The 16,976-nt window shown below is 43.1% G+C and overlaps 1 protein-coding gene across 1 annotated transcript in view; it reads right to left on the bottom strand.

Moving 5' to 3' along the window:
• NR1I2 (nuclear receptor subfamily 1 group I member 2) overlaps window positions 1-16,640 on the bottom strand; it is a gene marked incomplete at its 5' end in the record, with an annotated part of 34,614 nt that extends 17,974 nt beyond the window's left edge. Inside the window, one exon of the mRNA XM_061425540.1 lies at window positions 16,555-16,640. Within this exon, the coding sequence (XP_061281524.1) occupies window positions 16,555-16,640 (86 nt within the window). The remainder of the gene's footprint in view (window positions 1-16,554) is intronic.
• Between the last annotated feature and the right edge of the window lie 336 nt (window positions 16,641-16,976).

The following is a 16,976-nucleotide window of genomic DNA, read 5'->3' as shown; positions in this document are numbered from 1 at the left end:
ACTCTAGCAGAGGATTGAAATGATCAACTCTTGTATTCCCTGAAAGTAAAACATTCCTTTAGTGAGGTCTTTGCAAAAATAATTAATTGTAAAATGCAGTATTTAGGCTGAATATACCAAAGAAGGGATAAATTAAATTCTCAGCAAGGAAAAGCCATCAATAACTGATTGAATAAATTAATAAATTATACATGACTAGGGCTTGCTGCCCTGGGTGCACACATCCTCACCCACTCTTAGCATGAGTGATGAGTTGACATTGCTTAGCTAGAAGGAGGTGGAGCCAGAATTTGAACTCAGGTCAGCCTGACTCCAGAGCCTGTGTTCTTAAATCAGCATCCTGCTGCATCCTTCTCAAGGTGTGTGTCTGAACAGGTGAGCCATTTGTTAAACCCACTTTCTGTGCAGACTTGTTCCTAGGCAGGTCCTCCATGTCATGGAATCCCTTTGAGGTAGCTCTCTGTTCTTGGGCAGAAGGCGATTCCCTGAGATGCTCAGGTCTTGCCATCTCAAAGCTGATTAGAAAGGGACCAAAAACTTTGCTGCCGCTCCAACCACATCCAGAGGCTTCTGGTCCCGCACCCTCTGGAGAGCTGCGGGTCCTCCCTCTCACGGTCAGAGGAGCATGTGTCCACCCACTGTCTCTTGACCAGTTCCAGGGAAGCTCCATCTGTATCCCAGATCCTTCTCTTTCTAAGCAGAGGTTCATATGAGCAGATGGCCATACCACTAAAAGCACCTGCATTTTTTCCGGGGTTGAGGTGGACTCATTGGTTCTCAGCCTTTGTATTAATATTTTTGTCACTGTATACATTAGAGCCTTTTCCTTTTTTTCTCAGCCGCCAGGGTCTTAATTAAGCCCTTAGAAAAACCAGCTTCAGGGAGGGATCTTTGGAGAGCTTTGGCATGGTCTGCACATTCAGGCTGGTTCCCCAGTGTGCTGCCTAGGAAATTGTTGAGATTGCTGAAGGCTCAGTCCTCTGTGCGTGGAGCATGGCCTGACCAGGCTGACATAAAGAATACAGTTGCTTCATTTGCTGAGGTCTGCAGGTCACTGTTAGGAAGAAGGGAATGACATACATGGGTGTACACACGGGGATGACTGAGTGTAAGCAAATAGGACCCAGCTGTCCCACCATCTGAAGGTCAGAGGACTTTGGATTTTGCTCCCTGGGGCACAAGATCTGGCAGGTACTGTCCCTCTCTCATTGTCAATATGGCCTAGCCCCTGCCACTGACCTTTGACTCACTTTCTCTACTCAGCTCACTTCTCTGGTGCTCAGGAGCCCCATAAATAAAATGGAAAAGGTCTACATGGCCTTTGGCAAGAAGGAAAAGGAACAGGAGACCGTGCTGTTCTGGGGATGTTACCAGCTGACCTGTGTCTATCCACAGGCTGATCCAGCAGGGAGAGAATGAAGGAGGATCTGTGGAGACGCATGTCACTCAGAAGCCAGCCCAGAGGGACCCCCAGAGTGGAGAGCAGGCTATTCAGGGAGACAGATTTGAACTTGGGGAGAAAGGTAGGAGAGTGGTGTGTCCAGAGACCAGGGGATAAAGGGGGACATTCTAGAGAACACATGACTTGTTTCTGCTGTAGAAGGAGCCAGGATCCCTGGAGTGGGGAACGAGGGGAGCAGCACAGGGCTTGCAGGTGACAGGGGAGCAAGGAGAGGACAGCAGAAGCAGCCTGGAGGATGGGAACTGGGTGGAATCCAGGGTGAACTGGGACCAACAGAGAAGGACGATGGGTTACAGGAGGCTCACAAAGGGAGCCTGGTGCTGTGAGAGCACCCGGAAATTTCAGGTTCTGAAATTAGCTGATTGAGACTCTGCTTCAGGACCTGGGATTTCCTGATCCTCTGGGTTAAGCTGTGAGATGCAGCACCCCCCAGCTCCAATGTTAAAACGATATGAGATGGCCAGTGATACAGGATAGGTGGCTGATCATGACTCCAGATTAGAAGACATTAGAGAAAACCATGACATGAGTGCTCCTCAGCCGCAGAAGGAACGTGTAAAAGGGAAGGACCAGAAGCTGCTGGAAGGCTTTGCCTGGGGCCGAGAAGGAAGGTGGGAAGCCATTACCTAGTGACTCTGGAGTCACATGGAGACGATGTGAGCGGTGCTGTGGCTATATTTGGGCCAGCAGGCCAGAAATAAGGTATTGATGTGGCCCTTGGTCATCTTGATGAGCAAGAAAGATGCCCAGTAGGAGGTCCAGGGTTTTGACGTTTAGCAGAGATGTACAAGAAGGAGGAATCCTAACTAGAGCAGGAGAGGAGCCCTCGTCAGGGTGTTGGAATGTGCTTGAGAGACACAAAGATAATCACCGAGGAAGTGAGAATGGGGAGCTGTGATTTGGAAAGAGTCGAGAGTGGAGTGAAAGAAACTGAAGCCAGAGCAAGGGTCCCAGCCGTGAGCATGTCTCCAGTGGAGGAGTGGAGGCAAATTAGGAGATGAAGAGGGCAGATGAATGACAGTGGAAGAGAACCCGCCAGTAATGGGTGCGTTTCATAAGGGAGCTCGAGAAAGGCATAGGGGCCACTGGTTCATGCTGAGCCCCAAAAAGAACCCCAGAGAGAAAATCACACCAACTGCAGAGTTTTAGCCATAACAAGGGAGAAATAGCTAACTCTGAACCCAGGAGAATCCTAACATTTGCCAAGCAGGAGATTTATGCTGTTCCCAGGGTAGCAGTTCAGAGGCCCGTGAGTCCCTCTGTGCCTGGCCCACCCTCTCCTCACCCCCAGACCCTATCTGTCATTCTGGGCAACCCTTAAGGCAGCGGTTCCCAACCTTTCCAGGGTTCGTTTTCGTGGAAGACAGTTTTTCCAAGGACCAGGGGTGGGGGTGAGGTGGAGGGGATGGTTTCAGGGTGATTCGAGTGCATCACATTCATTGTGCACTTGGTTTCTATTATTACTGTATCAGCTCCACTGCAGAGCCTCAGGTATTAGATCCTGGAGGCTGGGGACCCCTGTCTTGGGGAGTGTCCACATGCTGCATCTGCTTCGGGAGGTGACTCTCCAGGGCACAGATGGAAAGAGGGTCACTCTGAGACACTGGTCAGCCCCAGTTGGCACTCCCTGGCCTTCCTGCTGGCCCGTGAGCCCACAGGTCACCCACCCTGGCCAGCTGCAGACTCTCTCCAGCTGGCCATGGGAGAGATTTCATCAAGTTTTAATTTAAGTCAGTGGGTGAGTAGAGGTGCCATGAATCAGCTTATGTGGGGTCTGAGGCTTATACAATTGTGGGAATTTTCTTTATAAAACAGAATGCATTCAATTTTTCACCACTGAGGATAATGTTTGCTGTGGGTTTGTCATATATAGCTTTTATTATGTTGAGGTATGTTCCTTCTATTCCTGCTTTCTGGAGAGTTCTTATCATAAATGGATGTTGAATTTTGTCAAAGGCTTTCTCTGCATCTATTGAGATAATCGTATGGTTTTTATTTTTCAATTTGTTAATGTGGTGTATTACATTGATTGATTTGCAGATATTGAAAAATCCTTGCATTCCTGGGATAAAGCCCACTTGGTCATGGTATATGATCTTTTTAATGTGTTGTTGGATTCTGATTGCTAGAATTTTGTTAAGGATTTTTGCATCTATGTTCATCAGTGATATTGGCCTGTAGTTTTCTTTTTTTGTGGCATCTTTGTCAGGTTTAAGGGTGCCCACTTTCACCATTACTATTCAACATAGTTTTGGAAGTTTTGGCCACAGCAATCAGAGCAGAAAAAGAAATAAAAGGAATCCAAATTGGAAAAGAAGAAGTAAAACTCTCACTGTTTGCAGATGTCATGATCCTCTACGTAGAAAACCCTAAAGACTTCACCAGAAAATTATTAGAACTAATCAATGAATATAGTAAAGTTGCAGGGTATAAAATCAACATACAGAAATCCCTTGCATTCCTATACACTAATAATGAGAAAATAGAAAGAGAAATTAAGGAAACAATTCCATTCACCATTGCAACGAAAAGAATAAAATATAAAGAAACTAAAGACCTATATATAGAAAACTATAAAACACTGGTGAAAGAAATCAAAGAGGACACTAATAGATGGAGAAATATACCATGTTCATGGATTGGAAGAATCAATATAGTGAAAATGAGTATACTACCCAAAGCAATTTATAGATTCAATGCAATCCCTATCAAGCTACCAACAGTATTCTTCACAGAGCTAGAACAAATAATTTCACAATTTGTATGGAAATACAAAAAACCTCGAATAGCCAAAGCGATCTTGAGAAAGAAGAATGGAACTGGAGGAATCAACCTACCTGACTTCAGGCTCTACTACAAAGCCACAGTTATCAAGACAGCATGGTACTGGCACAAAGACAGAAATATAGATCAATGGAACAAAATAGAAAGCCCAGAAGTAAATCCACGCACATATGGACACCTTATCTTTGACAAAGGAGGCAAGAATATACAATGGATTAAAGATCTAAACGTAAGACCAGAAACTATAAAACTCCTAAAGGAGAACATAGGCAAAACACTCTCTGACAAACATCACAGCAGGATCCTCTATGACCCACCTCCCAGAATATTGGAAGTAAAAGCAAAAATAAACAAATGGGACCTAATTAAACTTAAAAGCTTCTGCACAACAAAGGAAACTATAAGCAAGGTGAAAAGACAGCCTTCAGAATGGGAGAAAATAATAGCAAATGAAGCAACAGACAAACAACTAATCTCAAAAATATACAAGCAACTCCTACAGCTCAATTCCAGAAAAATAAATGACCCAATCAAAAAATGGGCCAAAGAACTAAATAGCCATTTCTCCAAAGAAGACATACAGATGGCTAACAAACACATGAAAAGATGCTCAACATCACTCATTATCAGAGAAATGCAAATCAAAACCACTATGAGGTACCATTTCACGCCAGTCAGAATGGCTGCAATCCAAAAGTCTACAAGCAATAAATGCTGGAGAGGGTGTGGAGAAAAAGGAACCCTCTTACACTGTTGGTGGGAATGCAGACTAGTACAGCCACTATGGAGAACAGTGTGGAGATTCCTTAAAAAACTGGAAATAGAACTGCCTTATGATCCAGCAATCCCACTGCTGGGCATACACACTGAGGAAACCAGAAGGGAAAGAGACACGTGTACCCCAATGTTCATTGCAGCACTGTTTGTAATAGCCAGAACATGGAAGCAACCTAGATGTCCATCAGCAGATGAATGGATAAGAAAGCTGTGGTACATATACACAATGGAGTATTACTCAGCCATTAAAAAGAATACATTTGAATCAGTTCTAATGAGGTTGAAGAAACTGGAGCCTATTATACAGAGTGAAGTAAGCCAGAAAGAAAAACACCAATACAGTATACTAACGCATATATATGGAATTTAGAAAGATGGTAACAATAACCCTGTATGCTGCTGCTGCTGCTAAGTTGCTTCAGTCATGTCCGACTCTGTGCAACCCCATAGACAGCAGTCCACCACGCTCTGCCGTCCCTGGGATTCTCCAGTGGGTTTCCATTTCCTTCTCCAATGCATGAAAGTGAAAAGTGAAAGTGAAGTCACTCAGTCGCGTCCGACTCATAGCAACCCCATGGAGGAGCCTACCAGGCTCCTCCATCCATGGGATTTTCTAGGCAAGAGTACTGGAGTGGCTTGCCATTGCCTGCGAGACAGCAAAAGAGATACTGATGTATAGAACAGTCTTTTGGACTCTGTGGGAGAGGGAGAGGGTGGGATGATTTGGGAGAATGGCATTGAAATATGTATAATATCATATATGAAACGAGTCGCCAGTCCAGGTTCTATGCACGATACTGGATGCTTGGGGCTGGTGCACTAGGATGACCCAGAGGGATGGTATGGGGAGGGAGGAGGGAGGAGGGTTCAGGATGGGGAACACATGTATACCTGTGGCGGATTCATTTTGATATATGGCAAAACCAAAACAATATTGTAAAGTTAAATAAAATTAAATTAAAAAAAAAACATAATGCAGAGTTGCAGATGTGTAGTTAGGTATCAAGAAAATATGTATTTGTGAGAAAGAATGAGAAGAGAAATCACAATAAATTACAAATATTAAAAAGGATAGTAGCAAACATCATGAAATCTGGAAAGGTAGCGTAACATTTTAATTAATTGTCTGACACTCCTTTATGGTATCTTTGATTGTCTCCTTGTGGGATACAGAATAATGACCCAAAGACATCTGTGTCCTGATCCCTGGAACACGTAAATATGCTTCCTTACATGGCACAAGGGTCTCTGCAGCTGTGATACAGCCCTTGAGATGGGGAATTACCCAGGTGGGCTCTGTCTAATCACCTGAGTCCTCAAAAGATTTTTTTGGGTTTATTCAAAGAAAGAGATGTGATGATGGAAAAGAGGTCAGTGCTGCCAGCTTTGAAGATGGAAGAAGAGACCAAGAGTGTGTGTGGCATCTAGAAAAGACAAGGGAGACCCTCCTGAAGGGAACAGTCTGGCGACACCTTGATTTTAGCTCAGTGGCACTGATTTTGGACTTAGAACATCCAGAACTGTAAGAACAATGATTTTGTAATGTGATTTTAAATGTAAAGAGTAGAAAGATCATTCCTCTAGCACTGGTGATCAAAATTTGCTTTTTATTATGATAATAGAGAAAAGTTTCATCTTCACAACTAAGTCAAGGATTGTTGTCAAGAAAACCTCTGTCAAGATGTTTTTCATGGAAGTTTTATATTTGGAGGGATTCTCCATCAGTTAAGCTCTGCCTTCACCCATTTCAGACCTCTGTCCCCTCCTTTAGCCTGTGCTGGACGCCACGGGGCGCGGTGATGTGGCAACAGGCAGGCCTGTTGGGACGGTGGGCGAGCCGGCGGAGGGGCTTCCTGGAGCGGCATCCAGGCTGGGCAGCTAGCAGCACCCGGCTCTGCATCCACAACTGCAGCCACGTGCCCATGCTGCATGTGTTCCCAGACCATTGCCCTTAGCCTGCCCCGGACATGCCCAGGGCCATTCCATCCCCACTCAACTTCAGGGAAAGTGTGACGGTGAGTAGAAATCACCCAAAACAACTGTGACTAACGTCTTACTTTTGAAAATGTTACAAAAGCATATGATGTGAGGAAGAGTACATGTGAATGAGGGCCCAGAAACCTAAGCCTCATTAGCTAAAATCCACCTCTGCTCTGGTTCTGTTGTACCTATAAAACTACATGTGTATATGTATTATATATATATATAAAACCTGTAAAACTACACATATATATGTATAAAACACACACACATACATATACACCCTATAAAACTAAGCCACATAGCCTGTTGCAGTCTCCAGGGGAGCTTATACCTCAGACCAATGAAGCCTTGACTGCCCAGTCTCCCTGTGTTCCATTTTGATGCTGTTGTCAGGCCTGAACACTTTGACAAAAGTGTCAAAACAAGGCGTCTCAGAGAGGCCCCTTCTGTGGATCAGGCATCAGAGAGGGAGGGACTGCCTGGCCTGCTTTCCTGCTACACGTTAACCCTTCTTCTTGCTTGAGTGGCACGCTTCCTTCTGGCAGGCTTCGTAGGTGGTGCTAGTGATAGAGAACCTGAGACGCAGGTTCAATCCCTGAGTCAGGAAGATTCCCTGTAGGACGGCATGGCGACTCATTCCAGTATTCTTGCCTGGAGAATCCCACGGAGAGAGGAGCCTGGCGGGCTACAGTCCATGGGGTCGCAAAGAATTGGACACGACTAAAGTGACTTAGCATGCACACTTTCTTCTAGCAATTTTGAGGTGGGAGGAGTGGGCTTCCACCGGAGAAGAATGGGTTGGCAGCAAGTGGGAGTTACAGTGAGATCTGGGATTTTGAAATGCATAAGATCAAAGAAAGCTTTTGTTAGAAAAAAGTGCTACTCCTCACATTAGAAAAAGACAGGACGTGTCAGATAAAATGCCAGTGTTTGTGACACAGTTACATGAAGGCTTAAACGGTGTTACGTTCGCATGTTCAAAGCCTCCCATCTCTGTCCTTGTGAAAGAGACTCATAAACTCGCCAGTCTGAGCCTGCTGGAGGAGGATGAGGCTAGGTAGGCCTGTCCCACCCACACTGCCCTCACAGGGGCTGCTGGTTGGACCAGGTCCAGGTGCCTGCCAGAAGTCCATCAGCTTCCTGGGCCTGTGGGGGATGGTGTAATTGCTCTCTCCAGTGCACTGGATCTATTGACCTGTTCAGATCCTTTCCAGGTGAATCTGAATGTCAGAAACACAGATGAGGCCAAGTTAAAGGGCCTGATGTCTGGGCTGTTGCCTAGGGGGCCACCAGATTCCAAGAATACTAGAATGTTGTTGAAATAGATCAGTAATGAGGTAAGCCATAAATTGTTTTCTTTCCTACCAAGGTAGTCCTCACCCTGAGGTGCAGATTTAAAACATATATTAAGTTAACCTTAAAGATGAATTCCAACAGACATTAGGTGCAGATAAATATTAATTCCACTTACACAAGGTACCTAGAATAGTCAAATTCATAGAATCAGAAAGGACATTGGTAGATGCCAGGGGCTGGGAGGCGGGGAGTGGGAATGCAGAGTTAATGTTCAATGAGGAGAGAGCTTCAGTTTAGGAAGGTGAAAAGTCAAGAGGTGGGTGATGGTGAGAGTGCACAAGAATGTCCTTAGTGACCCTGAGCTGCACAGTTAAATATGGTTCAAATAGTGTGTTTTATATTATGTGACTTCTACCACGAAAAAAAAAAAAACCCATTTTAAAAAAGCCTCCTTAACAGTGCTGACTAGTGTCTGTGGAGCGATCAGGAGCACTCCTGTGCCTATACACAGGGCCACCTCACCCGACCACCTGTAGGCGTATGGGATCAGAAACGGAGTCATGTGTGCTGGAGGGTTGTTTGCATGGAATGAGTGGACTACTTTATTATCTAAACATTTTACTTTTCAAGAAGTCATCTGGGTCGAAAATTGTGCAGAGTAAATGACATATTTTGACTGCGAAGTGCATGTCCACAGACATGTGAAAAGACGCTCATGTTGCTAATCACTAGGGAAATCAGAATCACAATGAGACCTCATCTTACATCCTATCTTACAGACAGGATGGCTGCAATCACAAAAACAGAATAACAAGTGATGGCAAGGATGTGGAGAAATTAGAACTCTTGTGTATTGCTAGTGGGAATACAAAATGGTGCAGGCACTATGGAAAACAGTATGGCGATTCCTCAGAAAATTACAAATAGGATTGCCAAAGATCGAGCAATTCTACTTCTGGGTTGAAAGCAGGGTCTTGAGATATTTGCACACCCTTGTGCACAAGAGCATTATTCACAACAGTCAACAGTCAGAAGCAACCAAAATATCCATCAACAGATAAATGGATAAATAAAATATGATATATACATAATGAAATATTTTCAGTCTTGAAAAGGAAGGTAATTCTGACACATATTACAGCATGAATGAAACTTAAGAACATTATGCTAAGTGAAATAAGCCAGTCAAAAGGACAAATATTGTATGATTTGACTTATATGATGTACCTAGGGTAATCAAACTCATAGAAACAGGAGTGGAATGGTGGCAGCGTGCAGCATGGTGCCTGCAGTTAGTAACACTGTATTATTTGAAAGTGGCTGAGAGCATGTCTTAAGCATTCTTACCACACACACACGAGTTAACTTTGTTCACTTTGTGAGGGGTCAGATGTGTTAATTATCTTGATCTTGATAATCACTCTACAGTGTAAATGTACATCAAATCGTCACGTTGTACACTTTAAACTCACACAATTATATTGCAATTATTTTTTCAATAAAGTTAAAGTAAGTAGGATGGTGGTTGCCAGGGGCTGTGGGAAGAAGGGAAAGGCAAGTTGTTGTTTAGTGAGTATAGAATTTCAGTTTTATAGGATGAAAACATTCTGGAGAATGATTGCATAATATAAATACACCTAACATCATGAGAAACGCTGGGCTGGAAGAAGCACAAGCTGGAATCAAGACATATCAATAACCTCAGATATGCAGATAACACCCCCGTTATGGCAGAAAGTGAAGAGGAACTAAAAAGCCTCTTGATGAAAGTGAGAGGAGAGTGAAAATGTTGGCTTAAAACTCAACACTCAGAAAACTAAGATCATGGCATCTGGTCCCATCACTTCATGGGAAATAGATGGGGAAACAGTGTCAGACTTTATTTTGGGGGCTCCAGAATCACTGCAGATGGTGACTGCAGCCATGAAATTAAAAGAGGCGTACTCCTTGGAAGGAAAGTTATGACCAACCTAGATAGCATATTCAAAAGCAGAGACATTACTTTGCCAACAAAGGTCCATCTAGTCAAGGCTATGGTTTTTCCTGTGGTCATGTATGGATGTGAGAGTTGGACTGTGAAGAAAGCTGAGCACCAAAGAATTGATGCTTTTGAACTGTGGTGTTGGAGAAGACTCTTGAGAGTCACTTGGACTGCAAAGAGATCCAGCCAGTCCATTCTGAAGGAGATCAGCCCTGGGTGTTCTTTGGAGGAAATGATGCTAAAGCTGAAACTCCAGTACTTTGGCCACCTCATGCGAAGAGTTGACTCATTGGAAAAGACCCTGATGCTGGGAGGGATTGGAGGCAGGAGGAGAAGGGGACGACAGAGGATGAGATGACTGGATGGCATCACTGACTCGATGCACATGAGTTTGGGTGAACTCTGGGAGTCGGTGATGGACAGGGAGGCCTGGCATGCTGCAATTCATGGGGTTGCAAAGAGTTGGACACTACTGACCAACTGAACTGAACTGAACTGAACTGAATATTACCAAACCACAGACTTGAATGTTAAGATGGTAGGTGAATACTAAGTATATTGTACACAGTTTTAAAAAATCACCTGTCACTAAACAGCTGTTGATCAAATATTTAGAGAATGTGAAAAGAGAAGCCAAGCATCTCCTCTGGTCAGTGGCTAAGACTTCACTCTCCCAATGCAGGGGCCCTGGTTTGATCCCTGGTCAGGGAACTAGATCCCATGTGCTGCAACTGAGAGTTTGCTTCCTGCAACTAAAGATCCCACAGGCTGCAAATAAGACCTGACACAGCCAAATAAACATATGTTTTTAAAAGTGATTATACTCTATTTCAAAGAAGAGAGAGAAAAGCCATGTTATTGGACCAGCACGGGTGCCCACAGATCTCAGGCACACAGAGAAGGTGGACAGCCAGGAAGGGCTGTGAGGAGGCCACAGCTATGAAGCAGAGCAGCAGCCAAAAGCAAAATACCAACCGTGGTTAAAAGCTTTACAGTGAGGGATAAAAAGCTACCCAGGTCAGTTAAGCTGCATTTGACCCTGGATGGCCTTAGTTTTTAAATCATGTTTTAGCCTCCGGGAGGCATTAAAGTTGTTGTGCCCCTTCTCTCCAGGGCTGCCTCAGAAGCCCCACTGCTTAAGCTAGCCCTGCACCTGCTTCTCATCTAGGATGCGGGTTCTCCAGCTTTCCAGGAATACAGATCACCTGAGGAGCTTGTAAAAATGCAAATTCCAATCCCCGGATCAGGGTGGGCCTGAGCCCGTCCTGCCTTTCTGACTGCTCTCTGGGGCTGCTGGTTTGCACCCACACTGAGCAGCAAAGACCTACGGAGTCAAGCAGCCAGACAGAAAATCAGCAGGACACAAAAAGGATGTGATGGAGAACATGATGGAGTAGTGGGCAGAGGGTAAGATAATGAAAACATCTTTGGCCTTCTGGGAAATAGAGGAGATGGGCAAATACATGCAAAATGACTGGCGTCATGAATTGTTTAAAGTCAATATACATTTTGGGGTAAGACAGACCCTTCCCAGGAAAAGGATGTGGGGAGGAGTTACATATACATTTAATCTTGAAATGAGTCGAACTGAAAAGCTTTGAAACCTGGTTACTGAGATTATGGGAAAGAAAGAGTGAGCATTTTGGAGTTGAAGCCGTAGTCTAAATGAAAGGGAAAATGGTAGAAAAATCATGTCCTTAAGTATATAAAGTCTCAGAAACAGCAGGATTATTTTTTGTGTATATATGTCTTATTTCTGTATATGTAACATGTATATTTTATAATATGTATATATCTGTATTTTGTGTATATGTCTTATTTCTGTATATGTAACATGTATATTTTATAATATGTATATATCTGCACGTGCACACACACACACACACGTGTGTGTGTGTGTGTGTGTGCCCAGAGGGTAAAGAGGGAAAAAAAGCAGGTTAAAGGAAATTACATAAGAATTGAATTTCTAAGAAGTCAACAGTGAAACTTAAAAAACCTTGATTTGTTCAATGAAGGGAAATGTTTGGTAAACTTACCAACTCACATTACACAGGTTTTTTTGTTTACCAAACGATTTCAAAATCATCTCACGTGGAGATGCTGAGGTGGGCAGAGCAGGGCTTATCCCCAGTTGAGCAGGGCAGGTTGTATTATGTTTTTAACAAACGAGGAAATTGGGGCTTTGAAGGGTGTCCAAGGTCACAAAGGTAGTAAGCGATAGGCCTCTTCTTTCCTCTGTTTTCTGATTATTTCTATAGTGCAAATAGATACAATATGGAAAGTTAAATTTTTGTCACAAAACTCATGAGGATAAAATGAGATCATATATTTACAAATTTTTTTCAAATCAATCAAATACTCTGAACAAAAGACTCCTCCTCCTTGGCCCTGGCAGGGGACAGACACCCAGAGGAAACAGAAAAAAATCACCTTGTATGAATTTAACTACGAGAGGCTGGCTGCTATCTTTGGCCATAAATGAAATTTGGCCTTTGTGCTTCCTGGGACACAGTTATCAAAGAGGTCAGAAGGTTCATTCCTTGACTTGGATCAGCCCAAGTCAAAAGTACACCTCTACCCTCTTCCAATATTTAACAAGGTACACTGACCTCTGATTTAACTGCCTGTCTCTTAAACATGCATGTGAAGTGCTCTTATTGCCTGTAGTTTTATAGTTTGGCTCTTTGTTTGGAATGCATAGAGACCTGGGAGAATTGTTTCATATATTACATGAAAGGTTTAGCTGTGTCTCCTCATCTTAACTATCAGTTGGGTATTCAGTTTGTTATTTTGATGTTTCACAGACGCTCAGGAGGTATGGCAGGTACATGAGCGGGTATCAGGTGGCAGACAATTCTTCCCAACCCTCTTCAGATCAAAAGGCCCCAGTGTGCAAGAAAGAGTCCCACACACACTCCTGTGTTATTCCCAGGTTGTGACCAGGGCACAACCCCAGCCCCAAAGAATCCTTCAGAGACATCTCCAAGACATATGAGTTCACAGTATGAAATAACAATGAATTAAAATCAGGAACATGACAAAAATAATTAAGACACCTAAGTGTGAATGGTATTCCTAGAATTGTGCAGTGTACAACATATACAACTATACACATCAGCCCTGTGACTGTCCTCTGTCGTGGCTCTAATTTAGCACTGTGCCAGAAGGCCATGAAGGCAAGACCAGGAAAAAAAAAAAAAAACACTGTGTAAAAATTGGAAAGAACAAAACTCTTGTTACATATGTTTAATAAGTCTACCAAGAAATTCCAAAGGAATCAGCAGATCAACTTTTACAACAATTAAGAGAATTCAGTGAGGTGACAAGATGAAATATCACAAAATAGCTAAACAAAACAGATTTTAGTGGGAAAAAATCAATTAGAAACAATTGGCTCAAGAATGGGAAATAAATACAAAATAATATAGAATCCAAGGATAGACATGTAAAATAAAGAACTTAGTATGTGACAGAGGTTTACATTTCAAATGAATAAAGACAGACTTTTCAATAAATGCAATTGAAATAATTAATAGAAATAAGTTCCAGGTAGACTGAAAACCTACTTTTTAAATGATAAAAATGTGGCCAAATATTGATATAATCTTGGCTGTTGAAAAGGCTTTCTTATATAAGAAGTAAAGAGCATAGTCCATAAAGGAGAAAATCAATAAAAAGACCTACATCAAAATAATAATAGCAAAAACTATATTAGTAAATACTTCTGTTGACTAAAAACCTGATGCAAAGTTAAAAAATTAAGAGGGAAATAGAATGGTGAAGAATTATTTTTTTAGAAAATGCCCAGCCTCGCTGGTTGTTATAGGTTGTGTCTCTGAGGACCTCAGACTGTATTTGGAGACAGAATCTTTCCGTTCAGTTCAGTCGCTCAGTCGTGTCCAACTCTTTGCAACCCCATGAATCACAGAATCTTTAGACAGTGGATTAAGCTCAAGTCTGGTTGTTAGGGTGAGCCCTAACACAATATGATGAGTCTCCTTGTAAGAAGAGGAACGTGGACACAGAGACACCAGGGATGGACTCACAGAGGAAGGCGCCATCAGTGAGCCAAGGAAAGAAGGTTCAGGAGAAACCAAACCTGCTGACACCTTAATCTTGCACTTTCTGCCCTTTATGTGAGAAAATAAATTTCTTTAGTGTAAGCCATCTAGTCTGTGGTACTTGCCAGTCTGGCAAACTAATATATTAGTAATCAGGGAAATTTAAATATTTTTTAAATGGGCTACTGTTCTCATACATCCAATTGGAAAAGTAATCAAATGCTTAATAAGTAGCAAGCATCAGGGTGTGGAGGAATAGTAGCTGTTGGTCTCAGCTGGAGGGAATATAAAATGGTACAGGCACTGTGGCAGGCCATCTGACAGTCGTAAAAATTTAAGTGCATGTATTCTATGATGGAGGAATTCAGCTTCTCAGTAGCTCCTCTAGGGAAACACCTGAAGGTGGGCATGAGAAGATGGAAACAGGAAAAGTCACTGTAGTGTTGTTGGTAAGAGTGAAAACTTGGAAAGAGCTAAGCTACAATATTTATCAAAAAGGAAATGGCTGAATGAAAGAATTGTATTCTGCAATAGTGTGTAGCAGTTAAAATTTCCGTAGATGCAGAAAGTCTCCACATGGAATATGGGAAGGGAAAATTTGCGTGGAATATCAAGGCGAATAGTAAGACAATGCATATAGCATGTTAGGACATATATGTATGTGTGAATGCAAAGGAGACCATCCAGCAGTAAGCACACGAAACTGATCAGTTACTTTTGGAGGAACAGGGGATCTGCACCAGCAGGATGGCTAACAGAGAATTTAGCTATAAAAAGTCATCTATAAGACTTTTTCATTTCACAAGAAGTGTGTATCACTTATTGCATTTGTAATTTTTACAAGCTATTACTAACCATGGCTTAGGCAGTTTTGTGGTTGTCTATTAGGTTTATTCCATAATAATTGAGAGACAAGTTAATACTTTGAGACTAGGAATTGGCAAACTTTTTCTGTAAAAGGCCAGGCAGTTAATATTCCAGGCTTTGGTGGCTACATCAGCTGTTTTGTAACTATTCAGTTCCGCTGTTATAGGGCAAAATCAGCTATAGCTAATGCCACATAATGAATGAGCACGGCTGTGTTCTCATTAAACTTTATTTATGAAAACCTGGCTCACATTTCACCTGTGAGCCACAGTCTGCCAATTCTTTGTTTAGACTAAGTTTATTATGTAACTAAAATGTATTTTAAATAAATATTTAAATTCATTTAAAGATTTTAAAATGCATTTGAATATTTTTATAAAAATAATCTTTCTTATTAACCAACTAATTAAATAAGCAGTAGCCTCTGGGGCCTTGCTTTGAATATTTTAGGCTTTGGCCATATCATTAGAGACCAAACACCCATCCCAGTGGAGATAATCCATTGACCATGACCATCTTGGTGGTGACCGTCACCCTTCCCAGCATCAGAGTTGCACAACTATCCATGGGATGGCAATGCGGAGGATAGTGCTTGCCAACAGAGTCAAGATTTGGTGGCCTCAGAGGTGACTCCTGAACCTCCCCAGATGTGGAGTTGCCTTAAAGCAGAGTCTCTGGCCATAGGCTCAGCCAGGCTGGACTGTGAGGTGGGGTTAAGAGGGCTTGATGGCATTGAGCACATGGAGGAGAGGCTCCGTTCTGTGGGGCAAGGTGCCTTTCCTGGCACAAGAGACAGCAAACTCACTGGTCCAAAGCCAGCTTTGCCCCAGGGCTACTCAGGGTGGGGCTGGCCTTCGAGGGACCCTCTCTGAGGGTGTGAGGCCCTGTGACGGTCATGCTGCTTTGTCTCAGCCTTGGTTCCAAGGTCTGCCAGCGCTAACTCAGCAGGCTGTGAGGAACCAGGGCTGGGGCTCTCCCGGCTCCTGTAGCTCCAGCGCTCACAGTCCCCGACATTCGTATTTTCTGGGTCAGGAGACTCCAACTGTATAACAGAGAAGGGGCTGATTGTATGTATGACTCATGGTGGTGCATGAGAGGCTTCCACTGTGATTATTTCTCTAGGCGGCAAGTGAGGGATAAGGAAGCATCATTAATGAGACAATATTAAGTGATTGCCTTCATGGCTTTTTTTCATTCTGGAAATGTGGAGAACAGCAAGGCCAATACATACACACCCCGTTGTGACTGCTGACCTCAAACGAGATACATTTGTGTTCCCACGCATCTTTCACATGGAACTGGGGGTGATTCGCCACCAGCAAAAGAGAGAGGAAAAACCATACCTGTTAGGTAGTGACTTCTCTGCTCCAACTTCTCCTTTGAGGTCTACTTTCTTCCCCTTTGAGGTCCACTTTGAACAATCAGGAATAAAGGATCAATCAGAACATCAATATCCCTGAAGTGGTTGCCTTGTTAAAGACTGGAGCATTAGCTTGATCTTTTGCTTTCCTCAGGAGTGAACACTCGGGTAAGAGGCTACGGCTACAGCTCCTGCTGCAGTCAGGACAGCGCTTCCTCTTCCCTGTACTATAGTCACAGGTTATTATTTCCCAGGATCTGAGCCAATCTTGTCTCTCAACCACATTTCAGTCCAGGCCAGAGGTAGGCTGTAATGGCCTCCATCTGGCACTCCTAAGTCCCAAGTCCAGAGCTTGAACTTGCAAATGACCAGATTACCGTATTTACTCTCCATTATGTGCCCCCC

Source organism: Bos javanicus, chromosome 1 (genome assembly GCF_032452875.1).
Source record: "Bos javanicus breed banteng chromosome 1, ARS-OSU_banteng_1.0, whole genome shotgun sequence".
Classification (NCBI taxonomy): Eukaryota; Metazoa; Chordata; class Mammalia; order Artiodactyla; family Bovidae; genus Bos; species Bos javanicus.
This window is presented reverse-complemented; position numbering and strand designations above follow the sequence as displayed.